Here is a 24177-nt window from a genome sequence, read left to right on the forward strand (position 1 = left end):
GAAGAAGAAGAAGAAGAAGAAGAAGAAGAAGAAGAAGAAGAAGAAGAGTCAAAAGTCTCTTATTTGGGTTTTGGAAAGCTGGAAGGGAAAGAAAGAGAGACTCTAGTAATACAAGCATGGACTCCAGACATCTCAGCAATGAGCAGCCATCTGAGCCCCTCCCCTGCAGCGAGTGGGAGAGGGCGCTGTTCTGCGCAGCCTCCGCTGCCGGATTCCTGAGTGTAGCAAATTCCAGGCTCCAGACTGCAGGCTCAGCCTCTGACTAACACTACAGTGATTTATTTGAGGATAAATACCTCTGTCAGTGTCTCATGACTGAACACAGCAGAGCAGGCAGATTGGCATGCGTGGAATGCGAGGACGCGGGCTGAGGCAGCAGAGGCCAGGGCCGCCTCCAGCTGCAGAGCGCTGTCTGCAGGAGGGACCCTGCTCCCGGCACCACTGCGCCCCTCTAGAGCAAGTCCAGTGACTACACACCACTCATCTGCATATGAGGACATGGACTGGCACAACCCAGACGACCAGGGCCCACCAAGTCCTGAGAATGCAAAGTGGCATACAATGCCCTAGTGAGAGCCAGCCAGACCAAGTCACAGACGAAAAGAACTTCAGCCTAAGCCTCTTCATGCTGAAAATGGGCTTAAGAGATAGGCTGGAGAGATGGCTCAGCAGTAAAGAGCACTGGCTGCTTTTCTGGATGTCCCAGGTTGAATTCCCAGCACCCACAGGGAGTCTCACAACCGTCTAGCCCCCCACAACTCTAGCCCCTCACACCAACATACATGCAGGCAAAATACCAATGCATTTTCTTTTCTTTTTTTTTTTTTTTTTAAGTAGAAGAAAAAAAAGAAAGTTGTAAAGAGAGAAAGAAACAAAGAAAAAGGAAAAAAAGAAAAAAAATAGAAAATGAGGGCCACAGAAAACACTGGGGTGTGCAAAGCCAATCAAGGATCAGAATTCCAGTCCTCTGACACTAAGAAAGGCTTTCCTGCCCCAGGCTACCTCCACCTGTGACCAGCCATACAATGGAGTGCTCCCCAAGGCACAACACTGGACAACCCATGCAACAGCAGCCTTCCAGTCAGATACCCACAGACACCCAGCATTGATTTGCATAATGGCCAGCAAAGGACAATGGTAAGAAAAGCCAGGTTTTCCAGACTGTGCCCACAGGAGGTCTAAAGGGCTGCTGGCCTCCAAGAGGGAAAAGAGTAAGAGACTGTAGGGGTTGAAAGGAAATAAAATCTCATCTCTGGACCAGTCGCTTGACATCTTCCCGGCGCATGAATGCCACCTATCTTTTATAAACAATGCCCTCTATCAATAACTCACGGCATCATAAGGCCATGATGGGTGGAAAGGTGAAAGGAAAACACAGCCCAGCCCAGAGCAAGCACGATCCCAAAGGGGCTGGAACTTACAGGTGGGGGCTGAAGATACGGCTCATCTTGGAGACGTGATCATTTTCACAGTCCAGGTCCTTGTCCCCAGGTTCCATGCTGAATTTCCTCTTGCTGGGACTGATGGGGGGCGGGCCTGTGCGGTGACTGCTGAGAGCAGAGGCCACCGGGAGGGTCTGCATTCTAGGTTCTCCTCTGAGAGAGGCTTCACCTACGCAAAGAAGATGCGGATGTTATCACCAGGCAGGAGAAGCACCCCATTGTGGTCTCCACGGTCCCCTCGCTCCCTGCCCCCACCCCACCCCCTTGCAAAACATCTCTCTGTGGAAAGTTTTGGCAATACAGCAGGCAGCCTGCCATTCTCAGAACATGGTCTGGGCATGCAGCCACTGCCAAGCAGGGGACATTTGACATCAGCAAGGTTTGCCAGCACTCGCTCTTTAGGGTAGAGTTTAATCGAGAAGTTGCTATAAACAGCTGAGAGGGGAAAACTGATCGTGAACAATTCCCAAAGGGACATTAAAACTGGGAAGGCCCTTTGATTCTCAGGGATCCAACTCTATACCTTTATGAGAAGGTAAACAAAACTGCTGTTGACAAGCTGATTTTGCTGTTTTTATTACATTTTTTGAAATGTGTATGTGGGTGCCCATGGAGGCCAGAAGAGGTTGTTGGATCCCCTGGAGCTGGAGTTATGGGCAGGTGTGAGCTGCCCAACATGGGAGCTGGGAACGGAAGCCAGGCTCTCTGGAAGGGTATCAAGTGCTCTTAACCATTGAGCCACCTCTCTAGCCCCAAGCTGCAACTCTCAAAATGTGTTTCACACTTGAGGGCTGTGTCCGGGTCTACTTTAACAGGTGTGCATTTCTGGGCTACTGTCAGGGGGCTTCGAGGTCAGAGACAAATTTGTGCCTGGTTGTGAATCAAGACAGGCATGGCCTTTCAGATGCGAAGGGCTTTGCATCTTCTCAAAGTTGTAACGAGAGAGTTACAATCACTTTGCATGAAAACTATCAACTTTCCAAGTCCTGAGGAGGCTAGCTCTTTCACACAGAGAACCCCCCAGGGCTGAGCAGCTCCACATTGGCTTCTGAGGCCTGACCAATCTTACTTTCACCATCACCATCAAGAGTCATGTTAGTGTGAAGTCAGCTTTGTCGGAGGCACTGGGGCACCCAAGAAAAGCCACCTCATGACCACTCACTTACTCTCATACCATCCCTGATTTGCAGCCGTCAAACAGGCATCTGCTTCACACACAGGCAACAAACGCGATTTTGTTAGCAGGAAGGAGGGAGGGCAAGGCCTTTTGAGTATCCACCAGGAAAAACAAAAACTCTGCCAGTTTAGACAGCAAGATATAAACTTGCAAATATACAGTGACCTGTAATACACCCCCAGCAGGATTTCTTGTACGGCCCCTGGCCACAGGGCAGACTGGAACTTTCCATACTACACAGAATCGCTCCACATGGAGTCCTATCCTGGTCTACCTCTCTCACAGACGCTGGCTGATTTCGCTGGACCTTGGCTCCCTTTCTGCTAACCTTTGGTTGAGAAGTGTTCATTATCAGACCTTGAGAAGATACAAGTTTTCTTCCTTCCCTGGCCTCTCATTCCTTCCCCAGCCGTTTCCTGGGCTTCTTCTACTAAGCAGAGATGCTTCTTTTTAGACTCTGGTGAGCAGACGAAGAACCCCATGAAACCCCAGGAAGTCACTAGCCCTGCAGACCAACCCACGTGGAACGGCCTACACTATACACACTCCGTGCCCAGTGTTTCCCAACACTCCTGGCAGGAGCAAAGAAGTGGGGAGGACACAGGCTCAGCATGGACCCCAGAGTTTCAGGAGCCATTTCATCAGCTGCCTGCTGGGGCAACAGACATTGCTATGGAAACAATTGCCACAGCAACAAGTTCCAAGGGGTCCAAAATAGGAGCAGTCATTCAGGACAGCAGCCCTGGGGCAGCCCAGCCTCAGGATAGAAGCCACCCAGAGGCCCCTTCATGTGGGAAGGTGCCCATAGAGAGGCCAGGCCCTTGGTGGCTGCACTGCACATGCTGGGTGAAGACAGCACTCCATTCCACACTCCCAGGCTATGGCAGGAAGCGACGGGTGTTTGCTCCACTTGAAGCAGAGAGTGGCTGAACTTCAGTGAGGCCAGCACAGAGGAAGAAACGTCCACAGGAGATTGTTTAGGAATAGAGTGGGGACAAAGGACTCTGAAGGAACTTCGGAGTCCCCTGCAAATGAGGGCATAAGTCCTGGGCAGCACCGGCTACACAGATGAGGTGACAGACGACCAGGGTGAAAAGAATGGCTTGATGAGGTGAGCCGCAGACAGGAAGTGTGTCCTCTGAAAGTCAGACCAACGCCTTAACGCCTCCCTAAACACAAAGCTGAGGGAGGAGCAACAATCCTGAGTGGTGACGGGGGGTCTAGCCTTTTGCTCATGTTTGGGTCCACCCTCCCCGACCCTCCCCCAGCTACCTGCACCTCCCCCCGCCCCCGCACCACCACCAAGGGAAGCTGTCCAATGCTTATATTTTAGAGCCCATTTGCTATGCTCTTGTATGTGGCAGAGCAGGTTAGAATGATTTCAGCAGGGTGCAGGGGCAGAGCAACTTCCTAGGACATACCTGAGATTGATCTCCAGAACCGTTAGTGAAGAAATCCTCCCCCGACACACACACACACACACACAGACACACACACACGTTCCAACCTGCTACTTCCACCCTCAGCAGCAGTGCCTTAAACATCATCCCCCGATTAAGGATAAGCAAAATTTCTCTTGGCCTAGGACTTCATAAGTATCAGCATATATTTATTTTAAGGGGAAAAGAGAACAGACAGGAAAGAGCTGGAGGCCAAGCCCTGCCCTAGGTCCACAGGGCACCATCCCTAGCCCCATGTACAAAGGTAAGGAAAAAGACAAAGCTATCCTTTGTGTGACATGCTGCCACACGTGAGCAGTTATACCAAAGTTACACTGGAACGGACGGACAAGAGGAGGCCAGCACACTGCCTCATCCGAAGTCCTGCCTGTGAAGGATTCTAAAACTTTATTTTCTGAACACAGTGACACTAGCCAGACACGCCACCAGCCAGCTGCTGCTTTCTCGCCTTTTACAGTCAACAAAACACAGAACTTAACTTTCAAAGCAGCCTGCTGGCTGGCTGGCTGGCTGGCTGGGACAAGGCCTCACCGTGTGGCCTAGGCTGGCCTCAACCTCATCTTGCTGTCATAGCCTCACCGTTCTGGGACTACAACAGAGCATGCCACCATGGCCAGCTACACTAGCCTTTGACAAAAAAACCTTCAACTAGCCCCAGAGCTTACTGTTCCCCTTCCCTTCCCCCGATCGCTCTTCCCCACGCTTGAACCTAAAGTCAAAACACCAGACCACAGCTCCCCACGACAGCCACTCGGCTGTACTAGCATGTCTCCTGTCTGACCACAGCCGTGGTGACCAGGCTGACGTCACTGTCTCGGCGGGAGGGAAGGCACCCCGGTACAAGATCTGCCATGCAACATTGCACAACCCTCTCAGAGGCTCAGGGCCGTGTGGGGTAGGGGCCCAGGCAGCTGAGGCACGTTTATTTTCTTTTAAATAACGAGTCTCCCGTCACAGGGATGAACAGCTGGGGAGAATGTGCAGCAAAATCAGCCCCTTTTAAACAGTTCAGCTGTGGCCATTCCCATTCTGGGTCACTTTTTTTTTTTTTAAGAAGGGGGTTGTTGGTCAACTCAGTGAGCAGGCCCAAGCCAGTAGAGATAAAAGTGGGACATACCGTCTGCCACAGTACAAGTCCAGCCCACACTTCTATCACTCAGTGACCAAGCCCTTGTCCTCCAGCCCTCCGGTTATAACAAACATTGCTCCTCAGAACCACAGCCCCAGTGCTCAAAGCCAGACCTGACAACCAGGAGGCTGAGCCCAGCCAAGAAGAGCCTGCCCAGCCAGCCGGGCCTGCGTGGCCAGAGAGTCAGGAAAACCACCATCTGTATGGACAGCATTCGGCTAGCAACAGATCTCATGTAGAGCCAGTGGCCTGGCTGAGCTGAGGGCAGCCTGTGGCGCTGAGGCCACTTTCACACAAGGACCACACAGGCCAGGAGGAGTAAACTGGGCAGCTGTAAAGACAGCAGACCTCCTAGCAGCATCAGGAAAAGCACAGTGATGCCCACTGCATCTCAACCCAGACGCACAGAACCCAAACACCATGGAGGTACGAGGGCTCTGGGGAGCCCAGGGGCTGAGCTGTCTACAGGTGGGGGACACTCTGGCTGTCTGCAGGTGGGGAGAAAGGTTCAGACTCCACTCAGAAGATAATGATAGAAGAGCTCCCAGTGTGACCTGGTCCCACAGAGCACCGCTGGTACATGAAAACCAATGTCCACAGCCTTATCCTGTTTTAAGTATCTATAATTCCACGGAGAATAAGTGACAACAGGATTTATTATTTGTTTAATTTCAACAAGGGGAGGGAGAAATGGCATTGAGGTTAGGAGCACTTCCTACTCTTCCAGAGTTCAGTTCCCAACACCCATATTGGGCAGCTCACAACCACCTGTAACACCAACTCCAAGAGATATGATGCCCTCTTGTGGCCTGTTCAGGTACTGCATGTACATGATACATAAACACAGCCAGAGAGCATCAAAAACCTTAACAACAACAAAAAAGTCCCAACTACACGACACCGATAGTTCTCAACATCCACTGCACTAAAGTCATTTTTAAACACCGAGGAGAAAGGTCACTTTGACTACCAAAAGGTACTAAAATACGCTGACTACAAAACTGCTACAGCCGTACCCAGACACTGCCACAAGTCCCTAATGTGTAAAACCATCTCCTGCCCTCTCCTCAGACCACAGCTTGTACCAGCGGCTCCAGAAATGCATAACGCTGCAGCTTCGGTGCAACTGCCACCAAGCAGCTCCTACCACATAAGCTTCCCCACGCAACAGCCATGGGAAACACTGTCTGGGCAGTGCTTGCTTGCTAAAAGATTTATTTTTATTTGTCTGTGTGTGTGTGTGTGTGTGTGTGTGTGTGTGTGTGTGTGTGTGTGTGTGTGTACGTGTGTGTGCATGAATAGGAGTAAGTGCAGATACTTATGGAGGCTAGAGGAGGTCATCAGATCCCTGGAGCTATAGTTACAGGTCATCGTGAGCCATCTGGCCTGGGTGCTACAAACAGAACTCTGATCCTCTACAAGAGCAATCAGAGCTATAACCAACAGTCCATTTCTGCAGCCTTGGGGCTTTTTAAAACTTTTCACTCACAAACTCTTCTGGACCAAGAAACTTTTACATGACCCAGGAATATACATACATAAATATTTAAAAAATCAAATATTTAAGATTTATTGATTTATTTATTTATGCATACAAGTGCTCTCTTTTCATGCACACCAGAAGAAGGAACTCAGATTCCACTACAGGTGGTTGTGAGCCACCATGTGGTTGCTGGGAATTGAACTGGAAGAGCAGCCAGTGCTCTTAACTGCTGAGCTACCTCTCCAGCAAAAATCAAATATTTATTGATTAATCTTTAAGAAATGTATTGAAAGGACCAGGCGTGGTGGCACACACCTTTAATCCCAGCACTTGGGAGGCAGAGGCAGGTGGATCTCTGTGAGTTCAAGGCCAGCCTGATCTACAAATCGAGTCCAGGACAGCCAGGACTCTACAGAGAAACCCTGACTCAAAAAAAGAAAAAAGAAAGTAATGTATTGCAAATCATTCTTTGCAGGAGTTTTCAAAATAAAATACAACACAAAGCAAAGACACAGTGATTTTTTTTGTTTATTTGTTTTCTGATTTGTTGCTGTTTTTTTTGTTTTGTTTTGTTTTTGTTTTTCTGGGTTTTTTTTGTGTTTGTTTTTTTGTTTTTTGTTTTTTTTTTTTTTGAGACAGGGTTTTTGTGTGTAGCCTGGGCTGTCCTGGACTCACCTTGTAGACCAGGCTGGCCTCGAACTCACAAAGATCCACCTGCCTCTGTCATCAAGAGAAACAGCAGTGCGTTCCCCTTACCATGAGCCATCTCGAGCAGAGATACTTACTAATACATGCTGAGGAATGATGGCAGGAAAATATTAAAAATCTTTGTTTTCCATAATTAGTATCATAAGGGCAGAAAACTTGATGTGTGCAGTGAGAAGCCTGGAGAGCATAACAAAGTCATCTGCCACCCAAGCCAAGGTGCTTTCCGGAGGTTGCTGGCACTGTGCACAGCATAACGGAGTATGCATGCTGTATGCTGAACTCACATGATGTGATATGGATAAGCATGGCCAGAAACACCTCAGATTCATCATGCTTACACTTTTTCCCTCCTTTGGGTCACCATGCATGCAGAACCCTTTAATGGTTGCTAGACTTTCCTGGCCCCATCCTGATTCTACACTCTTGGGTTACAATCCACACTTTACAAAGCTGGAGTCTAGCCCTAAAGCTGAGTTTGGGATTCATACATCTTAACTGGGATTCAAATAACCGAACACCCGCTGGCATCCCTGCTTTCTGCTCCTCACTTGGCCTGCATCCTCTATCTGGGTCTTCCCCTCTCTGTGCAGAGGGTCCTCAGGAGAGTGAGGCATGGAGTGTCCCTTGTGGCCAAGTCCGTTTCTATGCTGACAAAGGCGTGCAGATTTGGCGTCCAGCTAAACCTGAGAACATTTGGCAGGGGCCCAGTGTGTCACATGTCCTGCCATGGCCACAGTGCCAACAAGACAAAGGTGGCTCAGAGCCCTTCAAGATCAGTACACTGAGCCCTCCTCAATGGAGGAGGCTCTGTGCCCAACAGCAACTTTTCTATCTAGGCTGGCGTGAGGAGGAGGAAGAGGGGGAGGAGGAGGGAAGAGGAGGGGTACTATGGGGGAAAGTATCTGCAGCAGGTTTTGGAATCAGACTCCACTTCCCAGTATTTACAAAGAGCTGGTGGATGAATGTAAGCAGCAAAGGCCTTGCTCAGACCTCTTCCCCACCAGAGCTAGCTTCTGAAGGTCAGGACAAACCATGGTCAGGCAGAGAGGAAATGCTATGGCCTTCCTTAATTTTTTTTTTTTTCGATTTCTCTAAATGACCCAGAGCTGCTAGGCAAGCCCTCTGCCACACACAGGCTTAGTTAGCATCTAAGGTGGCGGTCACAGGTCCTAAGATGGTGGCAACTTGAAGTCCATCACTGACCAATGAGGGAATACAGAGCATCTTGGGAATGGAAAGGCTGGAAAACCAAACTTCGCTTCCTCCAAAGTCCTGGGATGGGACACTAACCCTCCAAATAGCACCTAACCTGAGTGCCTCTGCACAGGTGGACAGGTTGCCTCTGTGAGGCACTGGGCTTCTCATTCATTGTGGCCGAGGACGGGGACCTGTACACAGTAGGCTCTGAAATGGAAAAGGGTACTCACCGTGGTCACTTCATGCCTCCCTTCTTCATTTACCATGAGAATCCGAGAGCTTGAAGAAAGCCTCCCTGCCCACGACAGAGAGTCTACGGTGCCGTCACTTGACACAGCCTACTTCTAGGACAAGAGCATGGCACCAAAGAGCTAGCTGACAACACTCACTTCCTGCTTTCCTGGCTGCTCCTTCCAACTAACAGAGAAGGCCAGGGACACAGAGACCAGAAGCAGGGGATAATGAGCACTCTAAATGATCTACAGAGCCAGTGGCATGACCTGGGGACAGCTCCCTGACTTTCTAGGAATTCTCCACACCCGAGGCAAGGGCAATGTGAACCCACAGGCCCAGAAATGTGGGTTCAGGCCAACAAGACGGAGTTTGCCCCCAAAGGTTCATGGGTTCAAAGACTGGCCCCCAGTATGACACTGTTTGAGGGGTAGAACCTCTGGCAAGTAAAGCCTAAAGGGATCTCTGCATATCAGTGGAGAATGCGCCTTCGGAAAGAACTTCTGGATCCCAGAATCTCTCTGAAATCCTATTCAGGGATGTCATCTCCCCTCTACATCCAATCCCACCAATGCTAATCTCTTTCCCTCTCCAACACCTCATATAGTCTCCTTGCTAGTGCCATGACTGTACTCACAACATACACACATATATAACAATCTAAAAGCCCACATGTGGGAAAACACGGAATGCTGATTTTTTTCAGAACGAGTTATTTCATTTAACAGTCATCTCCAGATCTATCCCAGGGATGCAAATTTCATTTCTTTCTACTGCTGAATAAAATTCTACCACATGTATTCCCCACATGCCCTGTATCTATTCCATCTATTGACGGACTCTAGAGGCTGACTTCATTTCCTGGCCACTGTGAATAAAGCAGCATGAATAAACATGAATATATAAGCATCTCTGTAACAGGACTTAAAGTTCCTTGGGTATTTGCGCATGGAAAAGTACAGCTCAGTCATATGGCAGCTCTATTTTGGGGGCAACCTCCACACTGATTCCCACAGTGGTTGCAACAGTTTGTACTCCCACCAACACTCAATACAACTCCTTTTCCCTATATCCTCTCCAGCATTTGTTGTGATTTGTTTTCTTGGTTTTTAGCCATCCTGACTAGGATGAGATAGGATCTCAGAGTAGTTCTAATCCACATTTCTCTAGCAGTGTTGAAGATGGTTAAATGTGTTTAACTGGCCATTTGTGTTTCTCCTTTTAAGAATATCTGTTCAGCTCACCGAAGGCCATTTATTGCTTGAAGTTTTGGGGGTTTGATGGCAATTCTTTATGTGGTCTAGATACTAATCCGAGGCCTGGTGGACAGCTGGCAAATATGCCCCTCCTCCATTCTGTCAGCTGCCCCTTCGCTCTGTTGATGGGCTCTTTTGCTGTGCAGAAGCCAATTACACATAATCCCACTTATCACTCCTCAGGGTTACTTCCCAGGCTGCCACTGACTTTCGCTAGATGTTAAAATGTTTCCCTCTAGAAATAATTGCTATAATCTCTGGAAGTAACTTGGAAGTACTTAGTCCTATATCACTAAACGTTTCCCCAAAAGCAGTCTAAGAGCCTCTTCGCCAAGATGGCGCCGAAAGGGAAGAAGGAAGCTCCTGCCCCTCCCAAAGCCGAAGCCAAAGCCAAAGCGAAGGCCTTGAAAGCTAAGAAGGCAGGGCTGAAAGGCACCCACAGTCACTAAAAAGAAGATCCACATATCACCCACCTTCTATCGGGCCAAGACCCTGCAGCCCAAATACCGTGGAAAGTGCACCCAGGAGAAACAAGCTCCTGGGTGGACCACTGTACCATCGTCAAATTTCCCCTGACCCCCGAGTCAGCCATGAAGAAAATCGAGGACAACACACTTGTGTTCATTGTGGATGTCAAGGCCAACAAGCACCAGATCAAACAGGCCGAGAAGAAACTCTGTGACATTGACGTGGCCAAAGTTAATACCCTGCTAAGGCCTGAGAGAAGAACAGTCTAAACACCAGCAATGCTCTCCTGCACAGCCATGGCACCATCAGAATCCAGCACAACCCATTGACTGCCACCACCTAACACCAACTCACACGCAAAGGTCCCCAAATGAGCTGCTCCTTCATGGTGGCACGGTCACATCCTGCTCAACACAACTGTCCTGACTTTTTAATCTTGTTTTACTTAAGAAAAAAAATATATATATATATACATATATTTTATGACATGTTGTATTTTGGTCTGGCCACCTCCTCATGATTAGGTTCCAGTTAAACACCGCTGACAAGAACTCCACAGAGATGACACTGATAACCCCCCAACTGCGCTGTAGCAGCATCACCCGCCACAAGCTCGTCCCACACTGGATCAGAGCGGACCGCGTGGTGAGGGTGGTACCCGCAGCCTACACCCTTACCAAAACCAAACAGACAAAAAGGTCAACCTTAAACAAACCTGCAACTTCTTTTCCTACTAGGAGAAGGGGCTGTGCCCCTGTCTTTACTGATCCACCAAGGCTATGTTTCGAGTGCCTTCTGTGCCCCTGTCTTTACTGATCCACCAAGGCTATGTTTCGAGTGCCTTCTGTGACGAGGCGAGAGGCTGCGGCTACCTGGACACTACACTCCTGCACACTACCCGGTGCAAATCTGACCGGGATGTGACATCAAGAGGCAACAAAGAAGAACGCACAGCAGCCCTCCACCCTCGTTAGCCACATCCCACATTCAACCAAGTGTGGATCTAAAGCATTTTTTTAGAGACCGTGAATATTGAATACAAACAGAAACTCCTCAAACGAAACACCGGGCCAGCCATTCTCATAGCACCGTGCTGGCACTGCCACCCGGAACTGATGCCATCCAAGTAGTCCTAAAACTGCAGTCCCTGGGATACGGAGAGATGATGGCCCTGCACAAGCTGAGGCTGGTTTACACACCACCATCTGGAATACAGCAGGTGGTCGTGACTGTCTGCTGAATAAGCAGTCTATAGAGCTCAGGCAAATGAGTGATGGGTACTGATCTCACCCTCCCTATCCTTGCCCTCTACCCTGGGCATGAAGTTCCCACAAGGTCACCCCGCCTTTCCGAAATGGGGTAAGTTCAAACCATATACATCACATCTCAAGGCAGGAGGCAAAATCACTGAGAACCCAAGAGCTCTCCTTTCTACAAGCACCTTAAGGGTTATCACATGTTGTGATTTGAATGTAAAGTGTCCCCCGCCATGGGCTCCTGTGTTTGAACACTTGATCCCCAGCTGGTGGCAATGTTTTTGAGGAGGAGCCTCACTGGAGGAAGTACTCATCAGGGATGGGCTTTGAAGTTTTTATAGCCCGACCTTACTTCCTGTGTGTGAGTGAAATTGGATCTCTGTTTCCTGACTGCCAGGCCAGCCTCACACTCCCGGCTCTCTGCCTTCCTCACCATAACTGCCCCCTTTAGAACTGTAAGCCACAGTACAAATAAACTTGCTTTTGGTCAGGGGATGGATTCCATCAAGGAAACACTGAAAACTAATATCCTAGCTTAAGAACTGTAGTGAGCTGGGCTCTGAAACAGTGATATGAAGGAAAGGACTAAGGAGAAGAAGGGAGAGAGGGCTGTGGACACCAGCTAGAGGCAGCAACTCCAGCTTTGAGAAATAACAACAGTCAGCATCGTTGGAGATGGGAGTGTGTCCAGGCACCCCAGGCAAGGACAACTGTATGCATAAAGGCAGAAGACAGGATCAGGGTGGCTGCAACAAAGAATTCACTTCTTTTTGATGGCCAGAGCAAAAGCAAGAGGGTTGGGGCAGAACTGGTGGCAGAATGCTCGCTTAGCATGGTGAGGCCCTGGATTCCAGCCCTAACACACACACACACACACACACACACACACACACACACACACACACACACACACACACACAATGAAGAGGGAAGAGGAAAGAGGAGAGCAAGAGTCACCACACAGATATACCAAACCCCATTTTGTCTTTATTTTTCATTAACTTATTGTCATGGTTCTGGGGTGTTGGAGACTGAAGCCAGGCCCGTGTACGGAAGGCAAATGCTCTACCTCTGAGCCCTGCCCCAGCCAGCCCTGGCTTCAGTCGTGGGGCTGTGTTACGGTTTCCCAGTGACCTGGAATGGCTCTTGCTTGGTCCTCAGCACTTTTTAGGAGCTGTGGCAAAAGGACTGTTGCAGCTCGCAGTTAGCCTGGACCACAGAATAAGGGCAGCGCCAGCCTGTGCTACACAGCAAGGCCCTAGGTCTTAAATAAAATTTAAAATTAAAGATATAAGAGTATGCTTGCTAGCTGGTTGAAGCATTAAGATGCTTAATGAAGATTTATATGAGGGGTAGACAACCAATTCTACACATGAATGAGAATAAATATTTACTTCTGATGAAGAACTAAGGGGCTGGTAGTGGCTCAGTGTGCAACAGCAGTTGACAGGAAAGCCCAATGGTCTGAGTTTAATCCTCAGATCCCACGGAAGAAGAGAACTGACTCCACAAAGATGTCCTCTGACCTTCACACACATGCCATCCCCCGCCACACCCATCTTATACACACAGAGACACAATAATAAATAAAAACTTAAAATAATTGTATAACAGTGAGATGACTCAGTGGGGAAAGATGCCTCACTGCCCAAGTTCAGCCCCTAGAACCAATATAAAAGTTGAGGAAGAGAAAGACTACACATGCACACGCTCATACACTCGAACACACGCCATGCACACACCGTTAAAACATAATGGTGCCGGGCTCAATCAAAAATCACATGAACTTGTGATTTGGTGATTCAAGACTGGGAACAAGTGTAGGCTTCACACGTGCTCGGGCATGCTCCATCACAGAAATGCATGTTTTTGTTCTTGCTTTTGATGGGATAAAGATTATTCCCAAGATTTTAACATTAATTCAAAGTTTACAATCATTATATAAAAGATGAGTCTCATAGAGGAGAACTGATAAACTAAAAAGTCTACCATGGGAAAAGAGACACTGAGCACAGAGTGTGCTCCCAGACAGTCTGGAAGCAACTGCAACTTGAAACTGGGCTGGGGGCTGGGAGCTGGGGGTGGCAAGATGCAGTTGACTCTTGGTTTCTCTCCACACTCAGGCCTCTTTTTCAGTTTACACTGCTGGCGAGCGCACGTTATCACCGAGGGGCCAGGAAGGGCCAGCTCTCCTTCCGTGTATTTATTTGCTTAAGATAGGGAGGTTAAGCAGTCATTGTACTCATAAAAGCCGGGCACTTTCAGGCCTATTTAAGGTCTCCTCTTACCTCCAAGTGACTAAGCCTGAAGCCAAAGACAGACAAGAACTGGGCTGATCAAAGGCTGGGCTGTCATTAAGTGAAAATGAGGGAAGATGAAAGGCTGTCGGCCACTTCAAAGGTCCAGAAATGAGCCTCAAGTGCACAGCAGAGCGCTGGGGCACTAGCCGTGGCTGCAGCTTAATGGACTGGATGACATTCCTGCAGCCACACATCTGCACACCCACTACACAAAACACAAGTGCAACGACAAGCCTATGTTCCTGTGTTTTCTGCCTGGATGGGAGAAGACAAGCACTGCTTCCATGCTGGCAGTTTGGTTTTTTGTTTTTTTTTTTTTTTCCTTTAAAAAGAATGAGCATCCAGGACAGTTTGAAGAAGTTGGCGTCTCAGAAGGAACACACGATTCCGCCTTAGCAGCTTTCTGTGGGCCTCACAGTGTGCAGCTCCAGCCATGTCGACTCTGGGAGGGGGTGGATGTGGTCTTAAGTCTCCGTTCCCAGCAATCCGATGAGGAGAGCTGGTAGGCGTGCTGCCCTGGCTTGGGACTGGCCCTCGGCTTTTGCACTAGAGTGGGCACAGAGCCACCTGTGTGAGAAAACCAGGCTGGCTGAGGACTGCTCCAGTCCACCTCCAGGCTACCCCAGCCACGCTACCCACCCTCGGCAGCTCAGCGCCCAGAAGCTGTGGAAACAGAAGTGTGACTGGAGCTTAAATCCTCACACACGCTTTCTTCCCTAAAACAGACTCCTTGGACTGACTTTACTACTCAGGCTATCTTAACTGCAGCACTGGCCACGCCAACGGCTTTATGGGAGATTGTCAGGGACTAAGGGAAGATAAGGACCAAGCCAAGGATGCAGAGAAGAGAGCAGCCCACTGTGCCTGGAGTGAGAACTCAAGCGCAGGAAGCATCCACAAGTGTCTCCTTGGAGCTAAGTGTGGCGGAGGTTCAATACATGCACATTTATCTCGTGAGTCTTGTCAGGTGAGCACCCACTTGTGGTGAGGCAGGCTCTATTGCTGGTTTCATTTAGGGGGAAATGGAGACCAAAGTGGCTTAACAACATACCCATGGTCATACACTCCGGACAAAAGAAAAGCTGGAATGCCACCCAGGCCTGACTCAGTATCTGTGCCCCTCAGAGGTGGGTGATAGTGGGGGTCACTGGCAGGAGAGAAGTTTGCCAGTAAACAGATCCTGCAGGCCCAAGGGTGAAGCACCAAGCACACCTATAGGTAAAACCTTTGCTTGCCATGTGCCCTCCCTCCTCTCACTTCCAATCAAACTTGGCACCATGAAAACCCTCTCACACACCTATTTAAGAACTGCCATTTAGCTGGGCATGGTGGTGTTTACCTTTAACGCCAGCACTCGGGAGGCAGAGGCAAATGGATTTCTGAGAGTTCAAAGACTACCCAGTGAATGCCAGGACCGTCAGGGACACACAGTAGCACTCTGTCTCAACACACACCTCTGAAAGAGTGCCTTAATAAGCCTCAACACGTGCAACCACAGGGAGCCAACACCATTGCCTGAGCTTGACCCAACACTCATGGTCCTGTGGCCACCTGTGATTCTGCCCTGTTGACAAACTCCATCTCTAAGTCCGTCTTCCTCCTCTCCTCATCCACAGCCCACAACTGGCCCTATATGGATGCAAGCGCAAACACACGTACATGCACACACAACAAGCATACTCTATAGAGATCTCAGCGTTCAACATGCGCGATGACAATCTCTTTCTCATCAAGACAGCCGATACTAGTGGGGAAATAAACAGCAATGACAGACCATCCACTTTTCTTGAGACTAGGACAGCAGCACAGAGCTCAGCTGAGAATGCTCCGAGCTGGGAATGACCTACTGATACCACCAATAAGGTTGCGAATTGAGATGCCATTACTCAGCCAAATATTGTAATGGAAACAAGTGCATAGACACAGAACATTCCAATACATGCAGAATAACTGAACAGGTTGTATTGTAAATCTTTAAGTTTTACAGTGGTTCTATTGAGAGTCACATACCCTTTAAAGCATACCCATTATCTGATGCAATATGTCTTATGGGTCCTCGAAGTTGTGAAATAACCTATAGTATCTGGTTTTGAATTTTATTATTACTTGTGTATGGGTGTTCTGCCTGTGTTTGTGCATGTGTGGGTGCTGGGAACTACAAACTGGGTCCCACTGCAAGAGCAGCTAATGCTCTTAACCACTGCCTGAGCCGTCTCTCCAGCCCTCTGAGCTCTCTATATATTCTGAACAGTCCCTTTCACAGACATCCTTTGTGAAAAGATTTTCCCATCCTGTGAGCTATCTTCTTCACTGCTACAGTTATGCATGGTTTTCAGTTTAGGAGCAAAGAACTTCTCCAAGGAATGGGACCTCTTTACCTACAAGGCATAGGAGTTTGAGATGAAGGCTTGCACGTAGCCTTATCCTCCAGCCCCATTTCCTGAGAGGCTAGCCCACATGGTCCACTGCTAAATTCTCCCCGCCTAATAAATGGGTGGTAAAACTCCGAGTAACAAACGATATAGACGTCTCCACATTTCATCAACTCAGCCACCTTCCCAAAGCTTTCCTTCCTGGCGGTGCCACGCCCCGGTGTCACGGGGTGCAAAAGCTGCCTGTGCTCTGCCAGCCTTTCTTTAAAACCTCCCTGACAATGCTTACTGAAACAGCTCCCCTGCTACAATGTTCCTAAACTGTTGCAGCCAGTGACGTGAGGTCAGCAGGAATTAGACTAATGAAGAAATAAGGCAAAAGTGAAATGTTTCGACTGGGGATGCTCTAGAGTCTATTAGCATTTGGCAGATTAAACAGATGAGTGGTTTGCAGCCACAGGTTCAGCTATGCCATGATGAGTTCTCTGGGTCTCTAGTCTCTCCATACTATTAACCTCAAGGGCCTAGCTGGTAGTCCATCTCATGTCAGTCATGATTTCTAGGGATGATGGCAGCAATCCACGACATCCTCCAGCACAGATGCAACAATGGGCTCCGCCAGAGGACCCTTGCAGTCTCCTTTGTTTTCTGTCTCATTGGAACAACCCATTGTACTTACACACATGTACTTCAGCAGATAACCTTAGGCGGCCCACACATCAGCCTCTCTGCTCATTGAGTCCCACTGTTATGGATGCCAACAGTGGCCAAAAGCAAAGAATAAAGTGCCCCCACACATACCCAACCCCACTGCCACATACACCCGTGTGGGTACACTCCCTCACAAAGATGCCAGAGCCTCTCCTGGACTCAAGTCACAGCACCGCCAACATGCTGGGGGGACGGAGAGTGCATGAGATGGATACACTCAAGGCCCTGCCTCTCTGCAGTCTAGAGTGAGTGTTGGACCCTAGAGCGAAATGAGCTTCTTGATCTTAAGATTTCCTGAACACTGCTGACGCACAGACGGATGACCATGGCTACCCGGTGAACACCTGCAAGGGTCAGACAGGTGAGCTTCTAAAGACGTGGGATCCACTGAACTCAAATTGTCACTCAGCACTCCTGTGGGAAGCCCCAGTAGTTCTTGGTTAACTCTAACCAATTCACAGATATCCTGCCTCTTTCCATGCAAGGCTTCTTCGCTTCCTTGCCTAGTGCAATGCTTTTCCAAGACCATTACAGCAGAACTACCCAACAGGCTGGAACTAGGTGTGTATTCCTGCGCCTGACCCCAGCCCCAGTTAAATGCTACAGGGACATCAGAATTCTGAAGTCATAGCACTTTCAGGAGCACCTGGCAGACCTTCATGCCACCTCCCACTTTTTAAACCGATCAATACTGGAATCAACTGGATCCATATTTAATCTTTCAAACTGCCGAGGAGACCCCTCAGCAGCAATGTGGCAGAAGAGATGGTATGAGATTCAGTGCTTCAAAGTATGGGAGCCAGGCCTCTCCTTACCTCAGGAAACATCTGTAGCCCCAGCTCCCCCGTGGAGCTCACATCATAATCACCCCTGCACTAGACATCATTCTCATTGGTGTTTTTAAAATGTTTGCCCTCCCTTTACCCTGCTGTTACCTGTTTCCCCATTTGGAACCTACTTTTGACATTAGCTGCTTCCTGTTTTGTATAAGGCAAAAAACTGTCACATAATTCATGCAATCCATTCCTTGACACAAAGCCCTAGGAGTCTGTGACTTCTGGTCAGTTAGTGTCTTGGAGTCTACAGAAACATGTGGGATAGGCACAGGAACAGAAGCTTCAGAGATTGGCCTTGGTGTCCTTGGAGGGAAACAGGAGCATTCTTCCAGTTAACCTCCTAATGATGTTTACAGCATCCTCGAAGCCATGCCACACTCCTATGAGATGCTGGGGAATGGTCCAGAGCAGGGTGAAGAGCCTCTGAAGATCCACCTCTAGAAAGTCCTCATTCCCCTTGTGATACTTACAGTGGCCATAAAATGGACAATAAGACAACAAACACTGTGGTTCAGGTAAGCGTCTAAAAGGCCCATGTGTTTAAGGCTGGATCCCTACTCTATGAGTGGGAGGAAGTTGGGTTGTTCGGCTTTGAAGAACTTGTGAAGTCTTGGCCGCCATGACCTCCCAACACAATATGCAGCCTCACCACTGGCCCAAAGCAACAGGGCCAAGTGACCAGGATTGAAACCCAAAGTAAACCTTTTCCTTAGTAAGTTTGTTCTCGCAGATGTTTGTGTCTGAAGAGCTGACACATTTGAAAAGATGCAGCCTTCTGAAATTCCAACAGTGCTAGGGGCTTTACCTTCTGACCCAAGATATTTTTCAAAGGCTACTTGGCTCAGAAGGGCCACTTGTAATAGCCATGTGTGACCATGTGTGTTAGAAAATCCATGGCACCACATCTCACATCTGGAGTCCACAACCTAGCTTCATGACAACTGAAACAAAACTCTAAAGCGTCTGGCACCATCCTTCACGCCTTTGGGTTAGATGACTTTTGCTTCCAAGGTTTTAGACATGCACATTTGGTGTTTTATCTTCACCTTGAATTAGAGAAAACATCATGGGACCAAAAACGTCATTCAGATACCAATAACAAACCACACTATTACTGCTTCTGGGACCATGACACAGCTACAATAGTATCTGAACACAGAATGTGAGTAAAACATGGAAATTCATTTCAATCCCAGGGAAGAAAATGTACAAAAGTAAATAAATCATATACCATACACACACACCACTACCATCACCACCAAACAAAATGCCCACCTTCAAGGGTGGATACATAGCCAACCCCTTCTCATTTCCCCAAAGGTCCTTGTGTTCTCTCTCCTACTTACTTATAAGACTGTACTTGTTCCTTGTCTGTTGCTGTGATAAAACACCTTGACCAAGGCAACTTAAAGAAGAGTTTATTTGGGCTCGTGGTTCCAGAGGAGTCCATCATGGCAGGGAGTCATGGGAGGAAGCATGGTGTTGGGAGGAGAAGGAAACAGAGAGACTGCATCTTTAAACACAAATGCAAACAAAATGCAGAGAAGAAAAAACAAGTGGAGTGAGGCCTTTAATCTCGAAGCCTGTGCCCAGTGACATATTTCCTCCAGCAAGGCTGTGCTACCTAAACCGCAAAAATTAGGTACCAACCAAGTGTTCAAATGCCTAAGCCTATGGGGTCCCATTGTTATTCAAACCATCACAGAGATCTAGCACAGTGGGGTCTTCAGAGTCTTTAAAGCACTAAAAGGCATTTTAAGATGCCATTTACTCTCTGCTCTCTAAACACCACTGTGGGATCTGAGCTACAATCATCCTATCTTTTCAGCCGGGGTCAGAGGGAGCAGTCATCCTGCAGAAAATTGCTTACAGACGGATGCGCGAGGGGAGTCATCAACCCCCACGAAGAGAGCTGAAGAACAGGTTGCTGGTGCGGCAAGCAGCCAACTGCTTTCTGCATCGCATGCAAATGAACTAGCAAAGCCCAACAGAATGAAGACAAGGCCAAAGATACCAGTGGTCCTAGGGCAACAACCCAGGCATGTCCACCCTCTAGCTGAAGGCCACTCTGACCTCAGTCTTCCTCATGTTTGCTGGGGCCTGACTTGCACACAGCACTGTACAAGTGCTGCTTGCAGAGAGAACACACAAAAAGAGAGATTCATGTCAATATGTCCTCCTGTACAGACACCACCCTGTCCTCTCTGCCCAGGCTGGCTGTGAACTCCTGATCCTCCTGCCTGGTCTATGGAGTGTTGCCATTACAGGCATGGACCACCCCTGTATTAGAACAAACGTCCTCATTGACTTGCCCTCAAGAAACTTAACACTTTAAGGTGATGTGATGGGGAGGAGGCCGATTTAGCTCTGAAAGTGGATCTAATCAAATGACGGTTGCCATTGTTCAAACAGTCAACCTTAGTGTGACCTGAGTTCTTCTCGGTCCAAAGAAAACTGCCACTAGCTTCAAGATATTTTACACTCCACTCATGGAACTGGCTTCAGAACAATCCAGAAAAAGCTCTTCAGTTTTTTGGTTTTTTTTTTTGTGTTTGTTTTAGGAATGCTTCTAGAAGGCTACTCCTGGAGAACAGAAAGTGCCCCAGCTCAAAGGCAGGTGGAACTGACTTTATGATGTCCTGTGGCAAGGGTGAGTAGCCACAAAGAGATGTCACAAGGTACTAGATGAGGCAGGTTTTCACTATGCAGCCCAGGCTGGCCCAGAAGTTCTCATCCTCCTGCCTCAGCCTCAGATGACTGTGTAGGATACCACACCAAAACTAAAAGGATCTTTTATCTTTGTCTCTCAACCAAGATAAACATCTATAAACTTTATTTAAACAAACAATTAGAAACAGAAGGTACAGTCTGGAGATGCTAGGGTCAACCACTCACATCCAAGACCGAGGTCACCCCAACTTCCCCAAATGCTGTCTCTAAACAAAATCCCGGATGAGCTTTCTGTGCACAGTTATCCTGATTCGCCACAACTGAGCAGCCCCACACAAATCTGCTTCGAGACAGGGCCAAACGACTCCTTCCACTAACTGGTGTCACCGCATGCCATGAAATCAGACTCCAGCTAGCCTTTGCTTTGACATCTCCCCGTTCACAAAGCGTTCTTTCCTAGGTACACAAATTCAAAATTCTAACTTGGTGGGCCAGCAAGTTCAGTGGGGGAAGATGACAGATAACCAAGCCTGACCTTCTAGGTTCATGGAGAAAAGCAACTCTGCAAAGTTGTCCTCTGACACCCCCCCCCCCACACACACACACACGGGCTATGGCATGTGTGCCCATACATATACATGCACACAAAATAATGAAAATGTAATTACACTTTTAAAAGTAAAATTCTTACTTAGTACTATCTTATCTTTGAAAAAAAAAAAAAAAAAAAAAAAACCAGAAAGGTAAACAGTGATGCAGCCTTCTCTTGAGCAGTTGATGGCATCTCAGTAAAGTGTGACAACGGAGGATGGGAAAGACGAGCAGGTGGAGAACCGAGGTCCACCGTCCAAGGGAAGCCTGGGGTTTGGATCTGATTTTGAAAACACCAAATACTGTGGCATCTTAGAGTAAGCTCTTGAGACAAGAAGCATTACCAGACCATCCCACTCAGGCATTATCTGTCCCCCCCTTTTTTTCTAATTGAAGACATTTTTTCATTCAATACAATTTCCCCTCCATCAGTTTCTCCACATCTACCTACCCATCTGACATTATGTTCTTTTTTACTTCTCTTTCAAAAAAAGACAGAAAGAAAACAAAAACAAGAAACACACACACACAGTTACAAAAACAATCAAAAGAATTTTGCCAAAGCAAAATAAGACAAAGAGTCCACACAACAACACTGAGTTCGTTTTATGTTGGCAAACTATGCCTGAGCACAGGGCCTGCCCTACTGTGTGACTGATAGACGCAGTGGCATGCCATTGAAGAAAACTGATTTTCCCTTTGCCAGGGCGTATCCATCACGGGGAGTTTCTTATTTAGGACCCCAATCTGGCCTGAACCTGTGCAGATCCTTTGCAAGCTTCCACAGTCTCTGTAAGTTCATATGTACATCAGTCCTGCTGTGTCTGCAAGATACTGTTTCCGTGGAGTCATCTATCAGAAAAAAAAAATGCTCGTCACTAGGGGTGAAGCTTCTAGTTGGGTACCTGCTTGATTTCTCTATATTTGATGACATAAGTGTTGTCCTCACTGATAGGGCTTTACTGTCATGCTGTGGAGGACAACCAATAGTCTTGGCAATACTTTCTGATGTTTGGGGGTTGAGGTAACCAGACTCCAAAAGACAAATATTACATGTTTTCTCTTATGTGTGGATGTTAGCTTTTAAGCTTTCGATATATGTGCTACAATCTGAATAACAACAGGGGTTTAGGTACCTAGTAAGGGACTATGGAAAAGGAAAGGATCTCCCAAGGAAGAGCAAATAAAATATAGGATTATGGAGAGATAAAGGGGAAAGTAAAAATTAAAAGATTAAATGGGGAGAAAGGTGGAAGAGAAGGATAAAGGAGGGAATATGGGGAAGGATAATTAACATTAAAGATTATTTGAAAAACCATATGGAAACCTGTTTTAGAAGTTTCCTAAAATATAAACGTTCATGAAAGGATCTAAATGGTGGCACCAAATAATGATGGAGACAGTGCTCCAACTAGACATCTTATGCCATCAAGCAAAACCTCCAGTGCAGGAATGGATTACATCTTGTTGAGTTGTTGCATGGAGTCCCATGAAACCCCCCAAATATCACAAACTAATGCCAAGGCTATAGGCTGTTCTCTACAACATGGCAAAAAGGCAGAGTCTAACATCTGGAGGGAATTACACACAGAAGTTGTACACTAGTACATCATAAAGAGAAAGAACCAGGAGAGGAAGAAGGTGGAACGGGGCCATGAACCTACTGGGTGAGCATGAACCTAGTAGTCAGTTGGATTTTCACAGAGCCAAGAAGAAGAAGGAGGAAGGAAGGAAGGAAGGAAGGAAGGAAGGAAGGAAGGAAGGAAGGAAGGAAGGAAGGAAGGAAGGGGTTAAGAGGAAGGAGTTCAAAGGAGTTTGTAGGTGAAAAAGCAAGATGCCCTCTGACTTCCACACAAAAGCTGAGCTATCTGTGCGAGCACACATACAAGCACATACACATACACACTCATACATAAACTCATACATACAAACATACACATACACACTAAATAAATGCATTAAAAGTTTTTAAAGATGCATAATAAGATTCAAAGAACATGGGTAAATGAAAGTGTTGCCAATAGAATAAAATTTCAAATCAGCTCGGACTCAGCCATATAATAGACAATGAGAAAAACTGTTCAAAAGCGTCATTCATGGCCCCCTAACTTATCAGGGAAGAAACATGGACACTGCCCAGCTGGGTTATGGGTAGTGTAAACAGCTCTACTGAACTGCTTGGCAGCACACATCTGCATGAAAACATTAAATCCCAGAGTTTGTTCTATTAAAGTCAAGTCATTAGCCAAGAGGAATTAACAAGCCCCTGCTTTCATGTGAAAGAGACATAAGATGAAGACTGGGAACAACCCACATGGATAACGCTTTTCATTCATAACGTTAGCAGATGCATGGGACTTGTGATGGCTGTTTCTGGTTGTCAACTTGACTACATCTGGAATTAACTAAAACCGAAATGGCCAGGCACACCCATGAGACATTTTTTTTTTCCTTAATTAAATCATTTGAAGTGGGAAGACTCATTTCTAAACCTGATCTTTGAGGTAGAAAGATACAGCTTAAATTCAGACCTTTTAACAAAGGAAGAATCACCCTTTAATCTGAGCCTCACCTTCTGCAGGCAGCCTATAGAAAGTACATGGAAAAAGGAAGCTTTCTCTCTTTGCCTGCTTGCTCTCGCTCTCAATAGCAAGTCCATTCCTTCCTTCACTTCTTCAGGATTCTGCCTGGTACACTGAACAAATACTGGATTCTTGGACCTTCTGTTGGTAGACAGCCATTGTTAGATGAGCTGGACCATAGCCTGTAAGTCACTCTAATAAATCCAATGGATGGATAGATAGATACATTCATACATACATATATACATACATACATGACACATAGATAGATAGATAGATAGATAGATAGATAGATAGATAGATAGATA

General features: G+C 47.4%; 1 protein-coding gene across 3 annotated transcripts in view; it reads right to left on the bottom strand.

Annotated features, from left to right (window-relative positions):
- Positions 1–24177, bottom strand: part of Vgll4 (vestigial like family member 4) — a 114564-nt gene that overhangs the window by 30108 nt on the left and 60279 nt on the right. For all 3 annotated transcript variants that reach the window (XM_055604318.1, XM_055604319.1, XM_055604317.1), the window contains one exon: positions 1422–1611. In XM_055604318.1, coding sequence (XP_055460293.1) covers positions 1422–1611 — 190 coding nt within the window. The remainder of the gene's footprint in view (positions 1–1421; positions 1612–24177) is intronic.

This window comes from Psammomys obesus, unplaced genomic scaffold (assembly GCF_907164565.1).
Source record: "Psammomys obesus unplaced genomic scaffold, mPsaObe1.curated_primary_1811, whole genome shotgun sequence".
NCBI classification, from domain to species: Eukaryota; Metazoa; Chordata; class Mammalia; order Rodentia; family Muridae; genus Psammomys; species Psammomys obesus.